General features: G+C 35.3%; 1 protein-coding gene and 1 non-coding gene across 3 annotated transcripts in view; one reads left to right on the top strand and one right to left on the bottom strand.

The window, feature by feature from the left end:
• Window positions 1–26,887, top strand: part of DIAPH2 (diaphanous related formin 2) — a 950,551-nt gene that overhangs the window by 487,801 nt on the left and 435,863 nt on the right. For both annotated transcript variants that reach the window (XM_043895289.1, XM_043895287.1), the window contains one exon: window positions 21,672–21,801. In XM_043895289.1, the coding sequence (XP_043751224.1) occupies window positions 21,672–21,801 (130 nt within the window). The remainder of the gene's footprint in view (window positions 1–21,671; window positions 21,802–26,887) is intronic.
• LOC122690987 lies at window positions 507–613 on the bottom strand. The gene has a single exon (XR_006340238.1). It is a non-coding gene; the product is annotated as a U6 spliceosomal RNA (small nuclear RNA).

The raw sequence follows: 26,887 nt of genomic DNA, 5'->3' as shown, positions 1-26,887 counted from the left end.
CCATTCAGCCAGTCTTTGTGTTTTGGTTGGGGCATTCAACGCATTTACATTTAAGGTAATTATTGATAGGTATGCTCCCATTGCCATTTACTTTGTTGTTTTGGTTTCATGTGTATACAACCTTTCTGTGTTTCCTGTCTAGAGAAGATCCTTTAGCATTTGTTGAAGGGCTGGTTTGGTGGTGCTGAATTCTCTCAGTTTTTGCTTGTCTGTAAAGCTTTTGAATTCTCCTTCATATCTGAATGAGATCCTTGCTGGGTACAGTAATCTGGGTTGTAGGTTATTCTCTTTCATTACTTTATGTATGTCCTGCCATTCCCTTCTGGCCTGAAGAGTTTCTATTCATAGATCAGGGAATCCCTTTGTGTGTTATTTGTTGTTTCTCCCTTGCTGCTTTTAATATTTGTTCTTTGTGTTTGATCTTTGTTAACGTGATTAATGTGTCTTGGGGTGTTTTGCCTTGGGTTTATCCTGTTTGGGACTCTCTGGGTTTCTTGGACCTGTGTAAAAATATGGAACGCTTCACGAATTTGTGTGTCATCCTTATACAGGGGCCATGCTAATCTTCTCTGTATCATTCTAATTTTAGTATATGTGCTATTGAAGTGAGCACTATGTGCTTACTTTTGTACTTCTTTATTTGATCTCTCTGTCTTTCTAAAGACACAGAACACATGGAGGGTGGTTATTTTTTTATTCTAAATTTTATCCCCAGTGTCTATTGTATAAAAATTACTATTGAATGAAAGGTATGCAATTTGATTAAATAAAAGGATTTGTCATGAGAGCTCAACATAAGTATTAGCATTTTTTAAGTGAGAGCATTTCATTTTTCACAGATATAAAGGGTGTATTTTTACCATCAAAACTATTACATGTATAATTGTAACATTCAACTATGGTTTATTTGCAAAAATATAAAAGTGTATTGTTTCACATCAATATAAAATACAAATTCACCCTCAAACATGGGTTATAAAATCAATATTGCACTATTAATTTAAAACCAAGGATACTGTTGAAAATTACCATAGATATACTGAAAGGCACCATAGTAAAGATTAGTAAATCCTAGTCAGTAGTCTACACAGTTGGTTGCCTGTGTTTTTACACTTTAGATATATCCCTTGTGATTCAGAGAGTTGTTATTATTAATCCCATTTTGTAAATTAGGAAAGAGCTCAGAGGTAAATCATCTGCCTGCAATGCAGGGACAAAGGAGACTCGCGTTTGATCCCTGGGTTCACAAGATCCCCTAGAGGAAAAAATGACAACCCTCTCCAGTATTCTTACAAGCAGAATCCCATGAGTAGAGGAGCCTGGCGGGCTACAGTCCATGCAGTCGCAGAGAGTCGGACGTGAAGTGAACATGGACGCACAGATGAAAGCCCAGTGAGGTTATGTAATTTTTTACAAGATCAAAAAGCTAGTAAATGTTGAAGTTTGGGGTTAAATCTAGGTTTTCTGTGTTCAAAACCTTGCAACGCACTGCCTCTCACTGTATTGTAACAGAATGTTTAGTTATACGTGGCTCATTTCAAGGAAGAATTACAGAACCAACTCTGCCCCTTACAGAGTACTGAAAATGGGGGAAGTCACATGTGGATTTTCTTGCCTCTCCTGTAGATTGTAAAATGAGAAATTTCTTTTTTATTATTCAAATTGAAATAGAAGTCATTGTAGGAATATTAATAGAATTCCTCTACGAGATTGTAATGTATCCAGGTAGTAGTACTTATATAGTTGTAATAAAATAGCATCTAGTTATCTGAATAATTATAGAACAGTCACTTGCTTTGTATGTATAGGATCTCATACCATATCAGTTTTGCGTAGGTAGAGTTGGCTGCTTTCCACAATACATATTTTCTACAAATGAACATCTGTTCTCCAGAGAGATGGCTTACCTCGGATCACTCAGTATTGGAGGTGAGGTTAGAGTCCCACTTTTCCTGGGACTCAAAGTATTTGAGTGGCCCAAGGTATTCTTTTTTTTAGAATTTGATGATGTCTTTTGGTTTACTCAGATATGCTTTTTCCTATAAGACAGTTTTTGGCATTATTTGGATTTGGGGGAGATGTGATTGATAATTTACTGAGAAGAAAATGACGTTGAGGAAGATAATTTGTCTTGGAACAATTGCATGTAAGGGAAGATTATATTCTCTATCAAGAACAGGGTTGGATGGAATGTTAGTTAGTTCTCTTACCAAGCTTTCCTTTTTTTCCCCTGTGGGTCCTTTTAACTTTCCTTCAGTGAGCTCTTTGCAGCAAAGACTTTTCAGTTAGTGATCTCTAGATTCATGGGTTATAATTAGTGATACAAGATCAAAAGCTACAGCAACATAGAGAGGAGCTGACTCATGTTACTTTGCATTTTAAAATGTTACCACATAATACAGTGATATATTGTATTATTTGTTCATAACTCATGACCAGTAGACACAAACATCTCAAGTTAAGGATTTGTCTGTGTCTCATTATGTTACATTGAAGCAAGACCATTCACCATTGTTGACCTGAAATAACTAAGTAGCATAGAATGAGATAAGGACAGGATATCATTCTTAATTTTAAATGATTTCCTTTGTTCAGCTTATTTGATGGTTGACCTTTATTTAAATCCTTTGTTTTGTATTGTACTGTGGTTAATGGGCTCTTGTCTTTGAGAACCACTCAATGTTGAACCACTCAATGAAAAAAATGAATGTTGATCGCTTGTTGACTATGTCCATGGTGACACTTAAGATTCAATTTCTGTAACTGTGTCAAGGGTTTTGCTTCCTGTAGCTCTTCACGACAATCAGTACACCCATATTTGTGATTTTTCAAAGAGCAAGTTTTTATATTGTCAGTAAGTGCTGAAATGTTTAAATTTATAGAACTCTGTAAATTTATTTGTTTAAAGAAACAATTCTCCATAAGCTCTTTTAATTCCCATATGTTATTCATTATATGCCCTCAAGCACATACTATTAATCAGTGCATGTGGACTTGTACTGGAGAAGGAAATGGCAACCCCTCCAGTATTCTTGCCTGGAGAATCCCGTGGACAGAGGAGCCTGGTGGGCTGCTGTCCATAGGGTCGTAAAGAGTTGGACACGACTGTAATGACTTAGCATGCATGCAGGCATTGGGGAAGGAAATGGCAACCCACTCCAGTATTCTTTCCTGGAGAATCCCAGGGACGGAGGAGCCTGGTGTGCCGCCATCTATGTAGTCATACAGAGTCAGACATGACTGAAGCGACTTAGCAGCAGCAGCAGTGGACTTGTACACATGCACATCTGTAATACTAAAATATTGCTTCAGTCACCTTATTTCTCCAGTAACCAAGATGTGTGGATACTAGTTCAGAAATCCAATCGAGAGTCCTTGCCTCCAATGCCTTTCTTGGAAATCTGAGCAAAACACAGGCTACTTCTGAGCTTCACTTTAAAAATAGAGCCCTCTAAGCGTTGGAAAAATATGAGCACATCTCCCATATTTTGTAAACCCGTGAACACACTACCATGTGCTTCGAATATTGTCCTTCAGTTTGACATCTGTCTTCCCACTTCTAAGATGTAGGATGCGTGGGTACTCAGTCGTGTCCAACTCTGTGACCCTCCAGGATTCTCTGTGCATGGTGATTCTCCAGGCAAGAATCCTGGAGTGGGTTACCACGCCCTCCTCCAGGGGATCTTCCTGATCCAGGGATGGAATCCATCTCCTGTGTCCCCTGCATATCAGGTGGATTCTTTAGCTGCCAAACTATTGGGGAAGCCCAAGATGCAGGGTACCTGCTGCTGCTGCTAAGTCGATTCAGCCGTGTCCGACTCTGTGCGACCCCATAGATGGCAGCCCACCAGGCTCCCCCATCCCTGGAATTCTCCAGGCAGGAACACTGGAGTGGGTTGCCATTTCCCTCTCCAATGCATGAAAGTGAAAAGTGAAAGTGAAGTCGCTCAGTCGTGTCTGACTCTTCACGACCCCATGGACTGCAGCCTACCAGGCTCCTCTGTCCATGGGATTTTCCAGGCAAGAGTGCTGGAGTGGGTTGCCATTGCCTTCTCCGAGATGCAGGGTACCTAGTCTCTTTATTTCTAAGATAGATATCTCAATTTTTCCAAATGGTTACAGCATTTTCCTGATTTATGTTAATGTGGAGTTGCTTTGTATCTTTCTTATTCTCTGTAGCCTGCTTTACAGAATCGAGGTGAGGAAAAAGACTACCTACTGTATCAGCAGGGATAAAAGTATATGATCACATTAGGCGCAGGGATTAACCAGTTTTGTGTATGTACTTCTTCAAATTGGTATAGTTATGAGAGAGTATGTCTATTGGAATACCTTTTTTGAAACCTTGAGCTCTGATGAAAAGAAACAAACTCACACTTTTATTCTCCTACTTGCCTCTAAAAATACAGAGTTCCCATGAGTTTATTTAAAGGTTTTTCTCTAAGTTGAAATATTCATTAATTTACATTCATTGCTGCAAATTAGGTAATACTTTAAATGTAACAGTTGTTTGTTTTCTCAGAATTTGATTGCATCTGTTTAGATATTATCACATTTACAACACTATAGTTTAGGGTATGTGAAAACTTCATTATATTCCCCAATTTTCAGTTTATTAAATTCTCTGGAGAATAGTAGTTTGAAAATGCATTTTATCTAATGCAGATGATTATTATTCCTTGTCAATGTTGACTGCTTTGAAAACATTTTTTTTCTCTCAGTATTTTTTTCTATTTTGCTTGTATATCTGAAAATGTTCTGTTCTCTAAATACACACACACACCAAGACCTTTAAGTATAATTAATATTGTGACACCTATGCTTCTATCCCTGGTTTTAACTTCTGTTGTCATTAAATCTGCATCCCATATGTCCAGATAACTTGTTATGAGGGGTAATATGAGGATATATAATATATACATTTACACTTGCCTTGTGAACTAGCTATGCCTATTTACTATACCCCCCTATGGAAACATATGATCTTTTTGATATGAAAAATATTTCAATTTTTGAAAGTTTTATATTAGTCGGAGGACTGAGAAAAAGGAGTTAAAAGCCAGACCAAATTAAGGAGTGTATGTGTGTCAAAGAGATTGAGAGATAATATAAGAGAGAGGGAATGAAGAAGTGAGGAAGTTTCAGGGATGATTTTCAGAATTGGGTGATCAGAGAGAAATAGAATCAGGTTAAATATTTCTTCTTACATGTAAACTGACAAACTTGTAAAGAGCTTTAAAAATGCAAAGTGAGAGGTGCCACATTATGCTCCTTATCTTCTACCAATAATAATTATTTAAAAAGCAAGCAATATAAATTTGTATATAGAACTATAGTGAGGGGTAAAATTTGTTTCCACTAGGGGACTTGTTTATGGCTTTATGACTCATTAAATACAGACTCATTTCAAGGAAATAAAAACAATGAATACATCTTTATTTTCTTTCATTTAAAAAATTGTATCCTCTTGCACTTATGTGAAATAAACAATCAGCTTAATACTGTGCCATAAAGATACTCGTTGAAGTCATTGTGACTAAACAATAATGGATATAGTTAACTCTTCTATTGGGTAGTGTGACTGGCAGAGTTGAATAATTTGCTAGTTTACAAAAAAACCTTTTTTATTTTTATTTTTTGGTTCTTGGTGAGTCTCCCATATATCAGGGTTGGCAATAAATAATTTCAGCACTGGAGCAGACCAAATAAATGATGATTTATGGGACTAGCTGTAGGTCTTACTAGGTTTGCCACAGAGGCTGTTTCTATAGAGGATTTAAATGAACCCAGCTGGCTTAGTATTCTGTGAATTGCTGTAGTCATTTTCTGAGTTTAATCTTATGACTGATTTTGTAATTCTCACAGTGGGGAAAAGTTGACAACATGAACAGCATTTAGTGAATATAATTAGGAAGTTTGAAAACAAATGCTTTTTTACCCTATAAAAGCTCTGTTCGACGGGGATTTTGACCCTGTATGAGATTGTTTTCAGAATATGTGACTACTGTGACTGAATGTGAGTGATAATCTTACAAACGAATTTCCCTGTCCAATGAAACCGTAGTAATGGAGGCATGGCAGAAATTTACAAAGGAGGGCTCCTGTCCATGGAAGGGAGTTTATAAGCAGTTAATATTCAAATAAAACTCTGAACATCCAACTATTCCTATGATAATTTTACAAAATCTAAGAAATACACGTGCACGCACGCGCACACACACACACACATAAATACTTTGGGGGCTTCCCTGGTGGCTCATTGGTAAAGAATCTGCTTACCAATGCAGGAGACAAAGGTTTGATCCCTGGGTTGGGAAGACCCTCTGGAGGAAGGCATGGCAACTCACTCCAGTATTCTTGCTTGGAGAATCCGAATGCACAGAGGAGCCTGGTTGGCTATAGTCCATGGGGGTCACAAAAGAGTTGGACATGACTTAGCAACTAAACAACGACAAGCAATACTTTTTAGCTAGTGTTTGGGCAGCAAGCTGGCCACATTATTAATTATTTCCTGTGGAACCCTGTGCTAGATGCTTTTCAGGGATAGAGAGAAATAAAACATACATCTCTAGTCCTTCACGACCTAATGAGCTGGTTGCCAAGTATAGCACATTATAATACTAAAACAAGAGACAGGGAAGAAAATAGGGAGAAATGGGGTGAAAGAAGGAGGAGATGACTTTTATATAATAGCACATAGATAAAATAATCTGTGTTGCTATAATTACTGGTTAACCACAATATAATGAAGTACTCTTTTATATGGTAGCCAATACCGTAAAACTGCCCCTCTTCTTTAGAAACAAAAAGCACAATGCCAGCCTTATTTACAACATGTGCTTTACTTCTCTCCTACAAACCAAAGCTTAGATATTGCATTCCTCCCTTCTGTCATGGGGACAAGCACAAAGACTTGTCATTCATTTTTTTCTTTCTATTTCTTCTTTTTTTAATAAGATTCTTAGAAAACTCTTCCCTTTTATGCTACAGAAGGAACATGTTTAAAACAACTGTTCATAAGTTTCTAACTGCTTTTATAATTGTTACTATTATTTAAAATTTGGGGTAGAATCAGTACCTGTTCAAAAACAGTAATATAATCGTCCACTGTATTACTGTTATGTGTCTGTACCCTTCCTTATTCACTAATTGGAGAAAAAATTAAGTAATGTTTCTTTTAATAATAGATAGTCATGAGATTTTTCAGATAAATAAGACTGACGAAAGTCACCATTTAATGCTTTGTATGAAGGATCTCTCTTTGAAATCCAAGCAACTAAGTGGGAGAAAATATAAATGTATGCTGAGGTTGAATAGTTAGAAGGAACTCAGTTTTTAAAATTCAAGCAAATAGCTAGATACTTAAATTATTTTTTTTTATTTTATTGAAATATAGTTGATTTACAATGTTGCATTAGGTTTAGGTGTATGCAAAAAGTGATTCATTTATATATATATATATATATTCATTTTTAGATTCTTTTCCCATATATATTATTACAGAATATTGAGTATAGTTCCCTGTGCTATACAGTAGATCCTTGATGGTCTATTATATATATAGTAGTGTGTATTTCTTAATCCCAAATGGCTTTTTAGATACTTAAATTAAATAGAATATTTTACTTTGAAACCTGTGTTGAGGGAAGTTGTAAAGCATTGTAAGCTATTCAGAAATTTAGGGAGAGATGCTGATGAAGATTCTAAGAATTTTACGTCAGTCACAATCTGGCTTATTCCGTTCTTTTCTCAAGTTTCAGGTTTCATGAAATATATAAGAAAGGCCTGGGTACTTGTCAATTTCTGAAGGAATCTCCTTAAGACTTTGTTTGTTGTGTTAATTATTTCAGAAGTAAAATGTGTTCACCCTAAAGAGAGATTTCAACTTAACTGGTAATTTTTAAAGTAATTTACCAAAGTATAATTGACATACTATCAGATTTACTCATTTTTTAGTATACAGTCTGATGAATTTTGTTGTTTGTATACAGCTGTGTAACCTTCACTGCAGTCAAGACATGAAACAGTTTTAACCACCTGTGGTTTGGTCATGCCCTTTTGCAGTCAGTCCCTACTCCCAGCTCCAGGCAATACTTCTTTGCATTCTGTCACTTTAGTTTTAACTTTTTCTACAATTTCATATAAACGAAATCATTCAGTAATGTAATCTTTTCTGTTACTTTGCATTTGGTGTGGCTTTCACTTAGCGTAAAGTTGTGACATGTATCAGTAGTTCATTTCTATTACTGAATAATATTCCACCACATTTCCATTCATTGATGGGAGTTTAGGTTGTTTCTAATTTTTGTCTATTACAAATAATGCTGCTCTTAATATTCATGTGCAAGACAGAATTTTCCTTTATCTTGGGTAAATATCTAGGACTGGGAGTGTTATATCTTATAGAAAGTAAGCTTTAAGTTTAAAAGAAACCGTTTTCCACGGTATGTGTACCATTTTACATTCTTGTGCTGTGCTGAGTCACTCAGTCGTGTCCAACTCTTCGTGATCCCGTGGACTGCAGCCTGCCAGGCTCCTCTGTCCACGGTGATTCTCCAGGCTAGAATCCCGGAGTGGGTTGCCATGCCCTCCTCCAGGGTATCTTCCCAACCCAGGGGTCAAACCCAGGTCCCCCGTATTTCAGGCGGATTCTTTACCAGCTGAGCTACCAGGGAAGCCCATTTTATACTCATACCTAAAATTAAATTAATCACGATGAGATATCATTTCATATCCATTAGATGGGCAAAAATTTTTTAATTCTGATAATAATATGAGTGAATAAGAATGTGTGTCAAAGGGAACTATTGGTGAGAGTGTGATTTGTTACCTCTGTTTTGGAAAACAGTTTCATATGATTTAGAAATGTTGAAGATACCATAACCATAAATGCTGCCCCTAGTATATTCTCTAAATAAGCTCTTACATAAGGACTCTGGAGACTTGTACAAGAATAATCACTATCAACAGAGTAAAAAGATAACCCGCAGAATGGATGAAAGTATTTGTAAATCATATATCTGCTAAAGCATAACTCCTACAAGTGAACAACAGCAAACACAAGCAACCTAATTCAAAAATGGGCAAAAGACTTTAATAGACATTTTTCTATAGAAAATGGCCAATCAGCACATGAAAATATGCTCGACATCATTAATCATTAGGGAAATCTCTATCAAAACTATAATGAAATACCACTTCATATCCATTAGGATAGCTACTATCTTAAAAAAAAAAAAAGAAAAGAAGAAGAAGAAGAAACAACAGAAAACAAACATATTAGCAAGGAAATGGAGGAACTGGAACTTTTGTATAATGGCTTGTGTGAATGTACAATGGCTTGTGTGATAATAGCCCCTGTGGAAAACAGTATGGTAGTTACTAAAAAAGTTAAACATGGAATTACCATATTATGCCACATTCCACCTCTGTATGTAAACATAAAAGAATTGAAAGCAGAGACTTGAACATATATTTGCATACTGATTATTCATAGTAGTAGTATTCACATTGGCCAAAGGTGGTAACACCCCAAGTGTCCACTGACAGATGAATGAATAAACAAAATATGCTATATACATACACTGGGCTACTATTCAACCTTTACAAAAAGGAAATCTGGTATATCCTACAGCATGGATAAATCTTGAAGACATTATGCTAAGTGTGATAAGCCAGACACATTAGGACAAATATTGATAATCCCACTTAATTGAGGTATATAACAGACAAATTCATAGAGACAGAAAGCAGAGTAATGGTTGCTAGCAGGTAGAACAGAAAGAAGAATGGGGAATTATTGTTTAATGGGTGCAGAATGTGAGCATGGGAAAAAGTTCTGGAGGTGGACATTGGTTATGGTTGCATAACAACGTTGAATGTACTTAACACCACTTAACTATACACTTAAAAATGGTTAAAATGGCAAATTGTATGTGTATTATAACAAAATAATATTCACAACAGCATTATCTATAAGAATATCTGTAATAATGACTCCCTCACCCCTCTAAGAATGGAAACTAGATAACAGAAATGGTCAGCATGAGACTACACCTAAAGTATATTCATGTGGTGGAATAGTATACAGTCATGAAAAAGAATGATGGAGGATGGCTAATTATGTAACTCATCCCTAAGCAGTGGTTGCACAGATTCTAATTATAATTTGGCAATATTGCATAGCTTAGGCCTTAAAAGTTGTTCTTAAATAGCTTAAATAGTTGTTCTTAAAGCCGCTAATGTCACACCTCCAAAAGTCATTTATTTACACCATATATAGATAGCAATATTAGTTATATACACCTATTTGGTGGTGGTGATGGACAGGAAAAACATAAACAAACCCAAAATTCCTTCATTTGTTTTCAAACCTCATGCATATAAAACAATTTTGTTAAGTAAAATTCTCATGACAATAAAAGTTGCAAATTTTAGTTAAATGCTTAAACCATTTCTGAGAGGAAACCACTGAAGACCTTAGGGATATTCGTGTCTGTAAAGTATTTCTATACCAATTTAGAATAACTTGATTTTTGTTCAAAACTAGTCTCAGAAGAACTTCTATTTGGTAAACCTATAGGCAGGTTGATTAAGAGCACTTGAAAGTGCCAGAACAGCTTTAGTTTTTAAAGTATAGACATGATTCATTAATTCTTTCTGGTCTTGCCTCAAATGAGAACAAATGGTTGTTGATTTGCCACTGGTGCTGACTACTTCAGGCTAATGCATATGCAGAGTATTCTCCTTGAATAAGTAAGTAGGGATAGAAGGAAAAATGCTGAGAGGTGGAGCAGGAAGAACAGGAAAGCAAAATTTGTCTTCTCTTGGAAACTTACATCACCACTGCCCTGTTGGGCCAGAAGGTGGCAATTGAGATGAGTCTTTATGCCATTTAATGTTGTCATGGTTTTCAAGTTTAAGCTCTCCTTTCACAGACTGCTGCTATAAATGAAGCAAATAAGTGTAAAACTCTTAAATTGTTTGACTTTAACACAATTGATATTATCTGTTCCCTTTTTTTTTTAAATACCATTGTAGTACTCAAATAAAGAATGTTAAAAGAAAAAAGGACAGTCACATTTCCATAAAGAATTAAGACATCTTTCTACTGTATATTACATTTGGCTGAATTAGTTTCAGCCTTCGTCATATAGCACCAGGAAAGCATTTGGGGTGAGAGTTAGAAATAAAGCCAGGAAAGCATGTATGAAACTTGTCTGGTCGTTGCTACAGAGCTAATATCTTTATGGTAATTGCAATCCTTAAAAATACATTATCTTTCTCAATGTTATTGCAGCGTGTGGTGGTATTGAAGAAAGCAATAATTTGTAAACAACCCTTGGCAGAGAGCTCAGAACTTAATTTTGCTTAAATAAAGGAGACAAACATTAGAATTCATGTGCTGTACCAGGACTGGCACGCAATAGCAGTTGTTTTGATATATGCACTGGAGCATTCATGATTGCTTAAATATTAACTGTTCCATGAATATAAAAATATAATAGGGAAAAGGAAGCCATGATTAGGGAACGTTTCTGCTAAAAGAAATGAAGTTGAATGATCTGATCATATTGGTAGTCTAGCTGGGTTTGTTCCAATGATTCTACCATATTCCTTCACTGCTTTTCTCTACATCCTTTCTTTCCAAGGACAGTTCAGTGTAAATGTGGATCCTGTTGTGTTGCTGTCTGTCAGAGCTCTTTCCTTGATGCAGAGGGATTAGGCATTTCTGAGTTTTCCTGAGTAAAGGACCTGTTGATAAGTTTGCTGAGTTTCATTGTGGCCATTTGTATAAACACGAGGGGAAAAAGGAGCAGGCATGTCTAGAAAGGCCTTCCTTCTGATATAATCTAGAGACATGAAATGTATCTCACATTGAAGTTTTTTCTTTTTCTATTCAAGAATAGTTGATATATATGATATTATATAAATTCCAGGTCTACAGTATACTGATTCACAATTTTTAAAGGTTATATTCCATTTATAGTTATTTAAAAATATTTGCTATATTCCCCCTGTTGTACAATATATCTTTGTAGCTTATTTTATAGATAATAGTTTGTACCTCTTAGTCCCGTCACCCTTGTTGTGCCCTTCCCCCTCCCCACTGATAACCATTAGCTTATTCTCTAGATCTATGAGTCTGCTTCTTTTCTGTTATATTGGCTACTTTGTTGTATTTTTATATTCCACCACATTGAAGTTTTAATATTTTTAAACCTGCTTAAATATGTCATGGCATTTGTTTACTTAGAGCCAGTACACATTAGCCTAGAAATTAGAACTGGTGAAATACATTCATAAGGCAAGACTTTTTGTGGAAAGCATTGAAACCTGATGTCTTGCATTGAAATTTGTTACTCTAATCCAAAATTCTTGAGCAAATATTTCAAGTAATTCAGATTTGCCAATAAGAAGTGAGTTTTGCAGCTTGAATTACAGTTGGAAGGCATGAAGGATCTTCTGAGTTGTCTAGCCCATCACCCTGATAATACAGGGACGATAAGACACACTACAGCATCATGTAGCTGTATTTTCTTTTTTTTTCATTTATTTTTATTATTTGGAGGCTAATTACTTTACAATATTGTAGTGATTTTTGCCATACAGTGACATGAATCGTAGATGTATTTTCAATACACTTTTAGGTGAAGGATGAGGGAGAGTTTTAAAGACCTATGAACAGTGTATTTACAATCTTCACAGCTTTGGACATACTGTTTGGGTCATCAGTTCTTAGATGAGTAGATGGTAAGTTCTGATACTAATCAGTCTCATTTTTAATATAAAATAATCAAGAACATTCAGAGTGATTGTGTCCTTCAGATGTCACAGATTGCTAGAAAATTCCTCTTAAGTTGTAAATTAACAGTAAGCTTTGGAGTTATGTTGGCACTTCAACTTTTTATATGTGGAAGTAATTATGAGAGGGCCCTGGCAAACATCTCGTCTAGAAATTTCCTTTGAAGAAGTCTAGTGGTTCTCAAAGTTTAGCATGCCTTAATCACCTGGAGGTGCTATCAGGATTTTTTGGCCAATATATTAAAACATATATTGATGGACGCCTACACTTCAAGTTTCTGATTTAGTCAATTTCATGCATGGCCCTCATTTTTGCATTTTGATTAAGTTCATAGGTGATGCTGAATCTATTGGTTCAGGAACCATGGTTTGAGAATGAGTGAAATAGCCAATGCCTATCCATTTTCCTTCTCGTAATTTTCAATGTTTATTTCTTTTGTTGCCTAATCCCCACAGCCTTAATTATGTTGAACTTACTGAGGACGAGTAATCATAATAATCTTTGTTACTAGCTTCACCATTTTCCAGCTGCCAGGTCTGCTGCCCCCTCTATTATCTAGCTATTTGTTACCCATAATCAATATTTTTAATAAATTACCTTACATGCTACCTTCTCTTTCTGGTTATCCAGTCTTTTTCAGTTTGCACCACTGGCAACGTATTGAAACTGTGCATGAAGGTCATGGAAAATTTCTCTAATCGTCAAGTCAGTTCTCATTATCTTTGTGCTCTCTGTAGCATGTATTCATTCAACAAACATTTACTGAACAAAATTATATTTTTTCTTCTTTCTTAAGGAGTTCACAGTTTGGCAGGTGAGACTCCTTGTGTAAACAAAATGATATATTGTGGAAAAAATCTTTTAACTAGAGTTTATATAAATCACTATGAGAAAATAAAAACAAAATTTATTAATTCTGTTCAGGAAAGTTCACAGTGGATCATTAGCACTGCTGTCCTTGAATGACCCTATCCCCCAGTCCTATCACCTTCATCACCCTTGATGCTTGTCCAGAATGTGATAGACACCCAGTGTTCATAAGTTACCATGTTGTATTCTGGCACCGACTTTTGACCAAGGTCAAGTTACTTAAGTACTCTAAACCTGGTTCCTTACCTATAAAATGGGCTTGTTAATAACTGAATGTTTTGATGATTTTTTAAAGAAAAGATGACACATTTGAAGCACTTATCAAAGTACCTGGCCCATAGGCACATGATAGATAGGTTAGAAATGTTGGTTCTCCTCCCCCTTAAAGGGGGTGTAGGCTACTACCACATGATGAAGGAAGAAGATATTTTAGGTCAAAAAGATCATAAGAAAAGGAATGGAAACCTTCACCCATTCATGCATTCAGTAAATATATATTAAGTGCCTGTTATTTGCCACCCATTGTTCTAGATGCTGAGTATATAAAAGTGAACAAAGCAGACCAAAAAATGCGCTCTACTTGTGTAGCTGACATTGTGCCAGAGAGAGACAGATAATAAAAAAAAAAAGTGTTTTTATTATAATAAAAAAAAATAAAATATTTAAAAATAAGTAGTATATTTGTGATGATTGCTGTGGAGAAAAATATAAGAGGGAAAGAGGTAAGAGATGTTTTGAGAGTGGATTGCAATTTTTGATAGAGTAACTAGAAAAGAACATAATGAGAAAGTGGCTTTTGAGTATAGATCTTGAAAGATGAGAAGGAGCTAGCCATTCTGGTGAATAAAAGTGAAAACTTCCAGGCAGAGAAAAAGTGCAGGCACAGGCTTTGAGTGAGACACATGCCTGGTAAATTCAAGGAGCAACAGAATGGAGGTCAAGCATAGCTCAAGGGGGCTGGTGAGGGATAATAGCTAGAGATAAGATCTCAATGGTAATGGTGGTCCAGGTCACAGAGGGACTTTTCGGTTTTGGTAATGATTTATTCTGTATGAAGATAGGAAGCTAAAGTAGATTCTTATCACTTCTAATCTAGATGATGATCCTGGTCATGATAATAGACTATCTTATTAAATTCTACAAGTCTTATCTAATGCCTATTTTATGGATGAGAAAGCTGAGACATAGAGTATTTAGGTCACTTGCCCAAAGTCTGTGCTCATAACTATTCTGATTAGAAATGTGAGCCTCTTTATATGAGTTGTAGAGAACCATTATTGTTTTGAAGGAAGAGAATGGCATGGTCATATGGATGTTTAAGAAGCATTATTATATAGGATAAAATGAAGCAGAGAGAATGGAATGGCCATGACCACCTTCCATAGATTAGCTCCACATAGCTACCACTTAACGATTAAAAAATGAACTGCTACCTCCTTCTCAAAGCCAGCTTACTCTAGAGAGTTGCCGCTTTCTCAATATAACCATTCTTTTTTTTTTCTCTTTATTTTTTTCTCTCTTTTTTAAAAATTTTAATTGGAGGCTAATTACTTTACAATATTTTGGTGGTTTTTGCCATACATTCACATGAATTAGCCATGGGTATATATGTGTTCCCCATCCTGACCCTCCCTCCCAACTCCCTCCCCATTCAAGCCCTCAGGGTTATCCCAGTGCACCAGCCCTGAGCACCCTGTCTCATGCATCGAACCAGGACTAGCAATCTATTTCACATATGATAATATACATGTTTCAATGCTATTCTCTGAAATCATCCCACCCTCGCCTTCTCCCACAGAGTCCAACAATCTGTTCTTTACATCTGTGTCTCTTTTGCTGTCTTGCATATAGGGTCATCGTTACCATCTTTCTAAATCCATATATATGCATTAATATACTGTATTGGTGTTTTTCTTTCTGACTTACTTCACTCTTTATAATAGGCTCCAATTTCATACTCTTCATTAGAACTGATTCAAATGCATTCTTTTTAATAGCTGAGTAATATTCCATTGTGTATATGCACCACAGCTTTCTTATCCATTCGTCTGCCAATGGACATCTAGGTTGCTTCCATGTCCTGGCTATTGTAAACAGGGCTGCAATGAACATTGGGGTACATGTGTCTCTTTCAGTTCTGGTTTCCTCAGTGTGTATGCCCAGCAGTGGGACTGCAGGGTCGTATGGAAGTTCTGTTTCCAGTACAACCATTCTTTTAATCACCCATAGTTAAAACTTTTGGTGTCTAATCTTTCCCTTTCTGTCATCCCAGGTATTTCTTTTCAGTGGTTTAATCTTGTTTGTGTTCATAGTGTGTCTTAAATTTGTCTTTTCTCTGCATTTTTTTTTCATGTACTCATTATCATTTTAGCTATATCAGTCCTTGACACTTTCTACAAAATTACTCTGCTACGTCATCCCCTTTCTGTATAATTTTGTGTTTTCTAGTAAATGCTAGGCTTTTTGGGCTTTGAAAGTACCATTTATTGTTTATCTCTGATCCCTAGTGTCCAACCCATACTGAATCATCGAATGTAATTCTACAATCATAATTGCTTTGCTCCTAACCTGTCTCCCCTTATAAATGTTTAGTGCTTCATTTCCCAAGGGGATGTTGTGACTTTGTTTTGGCATTGCCTCTCATATAACTCACAACAGATACGGTGTCCTGAAAAAATCTGGACTTTGTGGTCAATATCTCTGTATGTGTATGTATGTATATGTGTGTGTGTGTGTGCACATGTGTACACATGCACACAGAACAAGAGTATAGTTTAATTTAGAAGAACTGTTCTATGGCCTACACAGGTGGGAATTTATGTGGAGTAAAATCTTCATTCAGAAACATTGATTGCCTCCCTAGGTATGTACTACGATGCTCCTCGGTACTGTGGATAATAAATATTAGTGAAACAGGGTTTCTTCCCTTGAAAGAGCTCATACTGACTGGAAGAAAGTACTGTGTTGAAATGTTTATAGTGAAGGAACATAGCAAAGGAAGGAATAAATTATTCCTTAGCGGGGTCTTCAGAAAGGAAGGAGTACTTGAGTAGTCTTGAAATTTGAGTAGGTATTCACTTGGCAGATAGAGTAAAGAGGAGGAGAGTCTATAGAGAGCCAAGATGTACAAAAGCACAGTGGTGTGACAGTGAATGGTATGTTCAAGCAGTTGTAATCAGACTGAAGAGAAGGGTAGGTACCAGAAAGCAACAGGGGACACATTAGAAAGGTAGGCAGGGGTCAGCTGAGAAAGGGCCTTAAATGCAAAACCAAGAAGTTGGTATGATTTTCTAGTAGCTGAAGGGAGACTTTGCAATGGAAACTTTGAATGGGTTCTAATCCTAACAAAATTAAACATTTAAAAACCAACATTTGTGTGGCAAGGTTAAATGAACTGAAACAGTCTGGTTTAAGAGCAAAGGACACCTGAGAAAGGGAGCTTTCACTCTTTGAGAGGTGTTATACAGAGGATAATGACCAGTTATTTTCAGTTTCCACTGACGACAGAGCAAGAAGAAATAGGCTTAAATCTCAGGAGAAGGGAAAATTACCTATAGAAGGGGTCCTTTGCAGAAAGATTGAGTGTGACTGACATAGATGATTAAAATGTTGTTGGCTCGGGCACTCTGGATGTGTGCTGCCTTCTGTGTGTTCAGTCCACCTGATTTCAAAAATAGGATGAAGACTGCAGGTTTTCAGGCTCGAATGACAGGGTTCAAAATAAATCTTTTATGAGGCAATTGGTTATTCAGATATTTTGCTATCTCCCTAACTAAAGTTTTGGAAATGTATTTGAACACATCACATATAAATAGTATCTTTCATAATATAGCACTCCTGTTTATTAGGGAAAAAAAGAATGGTCAGAATTTGCTAGAGAAATGTGTTCATCTGTTGCAGGTATTTTGTATTCATGTACCATTTCAGAAAGTTATTAAAGATTAGGTAGATACAGTTAATATAAATTCAGTTATTAATCTTTATGTGTAACATTTATTGATCAGATGATTATAATTAAAATCACTGTGGCTTATTAACTGGCATTTAATCAGTGAATATAGTGAATTGCTCTATTTTTATTGCTATCATTCACTGATAACTCACTTTATTAAGATATTATAAAATGTTTTTAGCTTTTTCAAATAATTCCAATTTCTGGAGCTACTTGTCATTATATTGTTTGAAAATATGTACAAGACAGAGGATTATAGGGTGGCCATTTTGTTCATCCTTTTGCATGTTATACTGAGTTAACCTGATATCAAAACATAGTCAATTTTATTTATTAGTAAACTAACCCAAACACTTTGGAAGTGATTTTGAACATACTCAGGTTACCTTTATACTACCCCAGGAGATGTCTATAGCTATCAAGTACACTTGGAAGAGCAAATTATTGGATAAATGCCTTTAGCCATTAGAAGTGATGAAGGTGAATGTTCTTAGCTGCCTTCTGTACTTGACATTGAACCATTCAATAAATCCTGAGAGAGATGATGACTAATGTGTGGATGGTGTAGACACAGTAAGAGACATTGAAGACCTGATAATACAAAGTAAATATACTTTAATATGCAAAGATGCTTTGCCCTTATGTTTTAACATTATATGTTCATTTTTAAATGATTGGTCTAAGTGTCATGGACATAGAGAAAAATTTTTAAAAGACCACATATTTGTCGTGACTATTCCCTGCCAGTTTGAAACCACAAGATAGACTGTTGGTGTAAGGTTATTTAAAAAATAAACATTTCAGTACAGATTTAGCAAGTCATCTCCCATACCAACTGAAATATTTCTCAGCTTGACAAGATAGGCATATGGCCATCTTTGTCCATGCCTTGAAGGCAATGTTAGAATTCTAGAAAAGTCATGCAACTCTGTTGACTACTCTTTCTGATTCTGATAAAGATATTTAACTGAAATGTTATGCTTCACTTCTGAGAATTCTTAAAATTAAGCACTAATAAGCATGCTTGTCAAAAAGGGAGTTTTAAAATCACCCACAAGGTTGCCATACGAGCACAGTGCTATTTTTCTATTCTTGTGTTTTCCTTTCCAGTATTGGCTCTGTGCATTTTTAAAAAGAAAATTGATATACTTCTACAGTGTGGTGTCCTAAAAAATTGCATGGGTTTTCATTGTTGGGCTCTGTGTTTGTCTCTCTGTGTGTAAATAGTTTCTCTCCATAGATTTCATAAAATACAGATCAATTTCCCTTTCTTTTGGAAGATGTGCTGTCAATTTCTTTAAGTACCTAATGTTTTTCAGTTCACCTCAGTCGCTTAGTCATGTCCGACTCCATGCGACCTCATGGACTGTAGCAAGCCAGGCTTCCCTGTTAATCACCAACTCCCGGAGCCTACTCAAACTCACGTCCATCACATCGTTGATGCCATTCAACCATCTCTTCCTCTGTCATCCCCTTCTGCTCCTACCTTCCATCTTTCCTAGCATCAGGGTCTTTTCCAATGAGTCGGTTCTTTGCATCAAGTGGCAAAGTATTGGACTTTCAGCTTCAGCATCAGTCCTTCCGATGACTATTCAGGACTGATCTCCTTTAGGATGGACTGGTTGGATCTCCTTGCAGTCCAAGGGACTCTCAAGTCTTCTCCAACACCTCAGTTCAAAAGCATCAATTCTTCGGCACTCAGCTTTCTTTATAGTCCAACTCTTACATCCATACATGACTACTGGAAAAACCATAGCCTTGACTAGACAGACCTTTGTTGGCAAAGTAATGTCTCTGCTTTTTAATATGCTGTCTAGGTTGGTCATAGCTTTTCTTCCAAGGAGCAAGCGTCTTTTAATTTCATGACTGCAGTCACCATCTGCAGTGATTTTGGAGCCCCCAAAACCCAAAATCTCTCACTGTTTCCATTGTTTCCTCATCTATTTGCAACAAAGTGATGGGACCAGATGCCATGATCTTAGTTTTCTGAATGCTGAGTTTTAAGTCAACTTTTTCACTCTCCTCTTTCACTTTCATCAAGAAGCTCTTTAGTTCTTCTTCACTTTCTGCCATAAGGGTAGTGTCATATCTGAGGTTATTGATATTTCTCCCAGCAATCTTGATTCCAGCTTGTGCTTCATCCAACCCGGCATTTGCATGATTTACTCTGCATAGAAGTTAAATAAGTAGGGTGACAATATACAGCTTTGATGTAGTCCTTTCCTATTTGGAACCAGTCTGTTGTTCCATGTCCAGTTCTAACTGTTGCTTCTTGACCTGCATACAGATTTCTCAGGAGGCAGATCAGGTGCTCTGGTTTTCCCATCTCCTGAATGATTTTCCACAGTGTGTTTTGATCCACAGAGTCAAAGGCTTTGACTCTTTGTCAATAAAGCAGAAGTAGATGTTTTTCTGGAACTCTCTTGCTTTTTCTATGATCCAGTGGATGTTGGCAATTTGATCTCTGGTTCTTCTGCCTTTTATAACTCCAGCTTGAACATTTAGGAATTAAAGTAGTTTGTAAGAAACAACAACAACAAAAAAGAAAATGTTTATTTTCTTATTGCTTGGAGTAGCCAGCAATCCTCTGAAAGGGATGCACTTTGTGAACATAGAACCCTGTAATTTCAAGAAAAGACCTCTCTTTTGGAAAGTGAACATCCTATTGAGTCTTCACAGCTGCGAGCCTGACTTAAGACAAATTGCTCTTTAGGTTTTTGTTGCTTTTTGTTCTTATAGCTTATTATTGAATTGTGCCATTTTAACTTTGTAGTACTTAAAAAGTGTTTGATGCATCAGCATAATAATGCGAAATTTTAAATATTTTTGCCTGCCTTGGATAAATAGTAATTCCAGAAATCCTAAAAGGAATCATTGTGATCACTTGAATTACCAGCATCATGACTCCTATGGCTGTTTGTTTTGAGACTTAAGACTAGCATTTCTTTAACGTTGTTCATATCATTGGAATCTAACAGTTGTTTAAATAGACTGTAACACAAAAAGTATGGACCTGATTAAGTAAATGTGATTTTTTTTTTCCTTAGCCACTGAAACAATAAGGATTAAATTACTCTGTAATTACCTAAATATCCTCCAAGCCTTTTCATAAGCCTGTTTGTAAAGAATATTCATTTATTCTAAACAGTAATCCTTAAAGCTAAAACCTCCAAATCAGTATGGACATCAGTGGACAAACCCATCATCTAAGGATTATAGAATTAAAACATCCAATAGAATGAGAAAACTTGATACTTCATGCCATATTTGTCCTTTGTTTCTAAGTAAATCCTTGATTTCATTTGTACTTAGTCTTGTATGACAGTTATATTAAAGAAAACACTTAGATTCTCATTATAGATTTTTTTTGTCCTATACTTTGAGGTTTTTTTTTATCATTCTAGCTGAAACATCTCTTTTCTAGTGTCTCTGAAAAGAAGATACAATGTGTAAGCAGACAAATAAAATTTGACATATTATTATGATTGTGTGGTCAGATTCTGTTTATAAATCAGCTTAAAAAACCTTTAGTTATTCTTTTTTGATGGCCCATGCAAGTAAAGTAGCATACAATGCACTTGCTCTTTAATTTTCATTTGCATAGATGATGACTAGAAATAAATATAGCCTCATAGATGCATCCAACTTTTAAGAATATATTTATGAGATAATACAAAGACCAAAATGCTAATGACAGAAACACGCATTAACTTGGACATTATCATCAGTACTTAAGTGGTTCTTCTTTTCTCATGAAAAGAATAGTTCACTTTGCCATCATGATTTAGACATTTTAAGAAATACAGATGAAAGTTTATTATTATTATTATTTACATTTTGGGTCACCTTTCTCTCTTTGAAAATGAGTTCATTTTAAAACCCAGCACCTTGTTACTAGAGCCCAGTGGGAACTACCCTAGACATTAAAAAAAAGTTTTATTAATTATAATGAATTGTGTTCATTCATTCGTTTCACTTCTTTAAGTAAAAGTATATTTATATTGCTGGAAAATACTAAAAATAACTATCATTATTCCATTTCAGATCCGAGATACTAAATCAACAGATCAAAAGACCACCCTCTTGCATTTTCTTGCTGAAATTTGTGAGGAAAATTACCGGGATATCCTGAAATTTACTGACGAACTGGAACATGTAGAAAGCGCAAGCAAAGGTAATTGATTTATAACTGGTTTGAAACTACATACTGCCTAAATATTATATTTTAAATGGTAATCTATAGCATTAATCATATTTTTTGTTTGGTTACTGATATAAGAAAAGCAGGAAGATAGTTTTCCTTAGTTTGTATTTGACAACATAGTATATTTTAATAACCTGCTTTTAACCTACTTTTTTTTTTTAGCCATTCTAGGTTATTGAAGCTTTTGTATATCTAATCAGATAGTATGTTTGTTCATTCATTTCATAAACACTTAAGTGTATATTGTTTGCAAAAGAACCATACTGTGGGGCTGTTGGTAATATCAAAATGATTGTGAGATAGTTCTTGCTAGAAGGCGTTTAAAATCTAGAAGACAAGACATATATACAAATACTTTATAAAGCAGAGATGAATATGAGAAGTGCTACAAGAAAATACACTGTAGTTTAGATGACAGGGAAAATACTTTTGAATGGATAGTTAAGTGAAGGCGTAGTATAAGAGGCCAAAAGGGTGAAGTATGAGAATTAGGATTTTTACAGACATGGAAAAGGAGAATGCTGTCTAGAGAGGCAACAGTATCAGCAAGGCACAGTCACGGAATGTGTTAGGATAGGTGAAAACGTCAGTGAGGAAGAAGAAAAATGTCTCCAGACTTTAATTTGAACTGATTAGCTTTGTTGGTTAGTAAGTATTTACTTTTGCCAGAAGTTGAAAAGTGAATGAAAGGAAGGATCAAGGAAATATTTTTTTGAAGTCAAACAATAGATGTGGAGTACATTTTTCCTCTTGGATCATAAAAGCAATAAAGCTCTTATTTGAAATTGCACTATGATGATTCCACTTCTCTGCAGAAGGAAATGGCAACCTTCTGCAGTATTCTTGCCTGAAAAATTCCCTGGATAGAGGAGCCTGGAGGGCTTCAGTCCATAGAGTTGCAAAGAGTTGGATATGACTTAGCAGAGCAGCATAGTTCCACTTCTCTATAACTCTGAGGACTTTCAGTAAGGACTCAAAAGCATATATGTTATCCTGAGTTTACTACAAACCATATACACTGGTTAGTGTCCTTTGAAGTAGAAAAAAAGTGTGTCTGTAAAACCCAGAATGTCCTAAGTATAATATTGTTCAGTGGCCAGTAGTCATCTCTGCCATCCTGGTATTGTTGATCACATCCTCAACGTTTTTCTCTAATGAAATTAACGGAATTTCTTTAACTCCTTTAATTTAATGAATATTATAGTTGTTACTTTTGTCTTGTTAGAGGAGAGTAATTATAAGGCTACCTATAATCCCTCCATTCTCAGCCAAGTATGTGTTATACTCAGTTCTGTTTGCTACCTCTGGGCTTTTGGCAAATCTTTACATAGTTTTATTTTACAATTTCACCAACTTCTTTCTTCCTATCCATTTTAAGAGCAAAACCTCTCTGATATATTTTGCTTATTTCTGCTTTCATGTATTCATGAAATGAATGTCATTGTATTCAAAAGACTATTGCAAGAAATCTTCCTTTCTTACTGTTTGGGCTTCAGCAATCCCCTGTCAAGTTATTGTGACTAGTTCTTTTTCTTTCCCTATAAAATTTAGACTCAGAGTTCTCAACTCAAGAAGTTCTTACATACATTCCACTTACTTGCATCCCCCTTTCATTTCCTGCTAGTTTTCTTTCAGTGTGCCCAGACATAGTTTCTCTTGAGCCATTTTTATTCCTTTCTAATAATGCCAACTCTGTGTATCATGCTACATCCTGTGCCTCAGAATCTCAAGTGCCGTGTCCTCTAAGACACATAACATTTGTCAAATCACTGTTCGGCATACATTTCCTTATTTTTTTTTTTAATGTGTTACTACTAAGCCCTTATTAGAAAATACTTGTGAAATTAGACTGCAAGAAAAAAACAGAACGTGGTGTGAAAGGTCAAGCCAGTTTCTTCTTTGTAGTTAAATACTTTCCCTTGGTACTTAAGTTTAGCATGTTTATTTGCTTAATACAGATTTCAGTCCTGTTTGAATCATATTCTGTCACCTCCAATACTGTGGATATAGCTAGCATATCTATATTCACAGCCAACCAGCAACAATAAAAGTAGGTCAACACTATATAGTAATTATTTTTTATAATTATGGCCTATCTCCTTGTGAAATTACTGCTTATACAAAGAAAAAAAGTACCTTTCTTTTTAAACTGTATTGGAACAGGAAAGTTGAAACTAGTTAATGATTTTTATATTATTTTTATATTTTTCATATTTAAAGAAAGATTGTATGACTACTAATATCTATCTTTTGTGTTTTCTGTTTTCTTCCTACACCTTTGAAAATCCTGATTTTCATTTTTTATTGAAGTATAGTTGATTAACAATATTGTGTTAGTTTCAGCTATACAGCAAAGTGATTCAATTATATATATGTGTATATTTTTTCAGATTACTTTCCATTATATGTTATAAGATACTGAATATAGTCTTCGTCATATAAACCCTTGTTGTTTATCTTTTGTATATATAGTAGTGTATGTATGTATTCCTCCCCCTTCTAGGTTTTTTGATTATTAAAACCTGTGTACCTATTTTAATAGAATAAGGATCTCTTCTGTCTGGAATAGCAAATAAATGTATTTCAGCTCATTACTTAAGGTATATACCTCAAAGTAACTGACAAAGGGAAAAAAAATTACCTTGAAGTGAAAAGAAAACTAAAAGTAGGAAATATGTGGGATCCATGGAAAAATGTATCTTGTAACTGCCTTGGTTCCTTGTAAAGCTAACCTTCTAAAATTTATGTGCATCTTGAACGATGAAAGGCGATGGTATAAACTTAGCATATTTTCCTAGAGCTCTGCAACTCAAAGATATTGGGGGAAACCGCATCATTTTTACATAAAACAGATATATGTTATGGAGTGGAATGCAAAACTCACATGAATTTTTAAAATAAAACAGATGACTTCAAAGAAATGTCACACTTGCTGCAGATCCCTAGGGGAGCGTATTCAATCTTCTCTTTCATTAGGGGCACTTGGGTGGGTAAAGTTTATGAAGCATTGCCTAAAGAATCTGAAAGTGGTTTTGTTTTGCTTTGGTTTCACTTATTTATCTATTTAGTTATTATTCTAGGCAGGGTGGAGGCAAGCAGGCAGAGTGAGGGTTGAGAGTGCCTTCTAAACAGATCACCTCATCACTCTTATGAAGTTCAGAATCGAATAGTACATTGTAATTTTATTACCAGGGGGATTAATAAAATACTATTTCTGTGGTCATTTTCTTCTAGGTTAAATGATAAATCTCCAGATCCTCTCCTTCATGTTTGACATACCGATGAGTCTTTAGAAAGAAAAATAAAAGTTGTTGCTATAGAGAATCTAATGCCTGTAAAATACTGAAAATATATTTGATAAATCACCATTACCTTTCCCCCAATGACTAATTTTAAAGATTTTATATATAGAATTATATCTAATAGACCTATAGATCTGTTGTCTAAAGCATTGCTAGTTTGCTAGACCTAGTTTATAAATCCTGTATTGTTTTCCCCCCTGCCCCCTCTTCCCGTGGCTATCACTATAACTTTCAGCTTTGATGATTTTTGTAGTTTGATTTAAAACCTTAGTGTTTTATAAGTCAGCTCCAGGGATTAAAGCAAAAGGATTAGCAAAACTTAATTAAAGCTATTCCATTCAAGAACAGAAAATAATATTAATATATTTGAAGGCACTATTAATCCTAAATTTTTGCATAAATCCGAAATGGGTTTCCTTTCAGTTAAATTAGTACCATCGTATAAGATAAAAGCGGGTTAAGTTTTCTATAAACAGTGCTAGTTTCCTATGATTTAAATCCACTATTATAAATTTTAGTGACCAACCATACCTTTTGCTGTCTGCCATCTTTCCATGTCAGATTGGTAACTCTGATTAGCTGTTTATCCATTCTGAATTCTTCAGAAGATTAATAATGATGACAGTTTAGATTAGAGGAAATACTTTAGGGGGAAAAAATCTATCAAATGAAGAAAAAGAAAAAACTAAAGTCATAGAGTTTAAAAAGTTGGGGGAATGAGGGAGGGAAAAAAATAAAACTGGAGGAAAAAAAAAATTCCAAAACTCCAGAGCTGACAGAAAGTTTAGATTTAATCTAGTCCCTGCCGAAAGAGACCCAAGATGGCATTTAGTCAAAATTCATCATTTTGCAGTTGAACAAACTGAGGCCTAGAATGATGAAGGTATTGCCCACAATCACACAGTCAATGAAAGTTTGCAGACCTTTTGTCTATTATTTTATCACATACATTTCAGTTCCACTTTAATTCTTTTGTGGTCTAAAATATACAACAGAGATTCATATTTACATATTGGAAAACATGGATAAAATCAACACTAACCAAATAAAAATTTACTGGAATATAAATGCCACTTCATCTGTATCGTGGTCCAATTTCTCTAGCCCCGTTTTGATGGAATTACCCTTTCCTTTCTCTGAGTCACAGCAGCACTTTAGCCTTATTAGTAATACAGCACCTACCACATTTGCATTTTTGTATTTCATGTATTCTTCTCTCTATACCTCCTAGGTTGAGTTCATAAGTGCCAAGGAATATGCCCCGTGTGCCCCAACAGACTCAGAGGTAGCACAGCAACTCAGAGAGAAGTATATACGCTCAGAGAGAAGTAACTGTTCAATAAATTTATTACATTGAATCTTTGTGTCTTTTTAGTACACATACATTTCAAAATATGGCATTTTGGGAAGTTGGCAAGTTGAGAATAGCAACCTGAAAATTTGTTTACTCTAAGTACAAGAGGAGAAACAAAATAAGTTGAAATAAAGAGAACACCAGGGCTTAACAGTATTTCCTGGCCCATGTTTTACTTTTTCTCAAGGAGAAAGTTAAACTTGGAAACAAGCTTTTAATGGAGAAGATCTAAACTTATGGTGGCCAAAACCTGTAAAGGTTTATGGTGAACAGTAAAGATTAAAAGTCTCATAGGAAATAATGGCAGCCAACTGTCTTAATGTAATATCTAACTAACTGCTGAAACTTCTTTTATTCTAATGGTTGAAAAAAATTACTTTCATAGTGTCTACTAGATATT

This window comes from Cervus elaphus, chromosome X (assembly GCF_910594005.1).
Source record: "Cervus elaphus chromosome X, mCerEla1.1, whole genome shotgun sequence".
In the NCBI taxonomy this organism is placed as follows: Eukaryota; Metazoa; Chordata; class Mammalia; order Artiodactyla; family Cervidae; genus Cervus; species Cervus elaphus.
The sequence above is the reverse complement of the archived record's forward strand: the minus strand, read 5'-3'. Positions and strand labels throughout refer to the sequence as shown.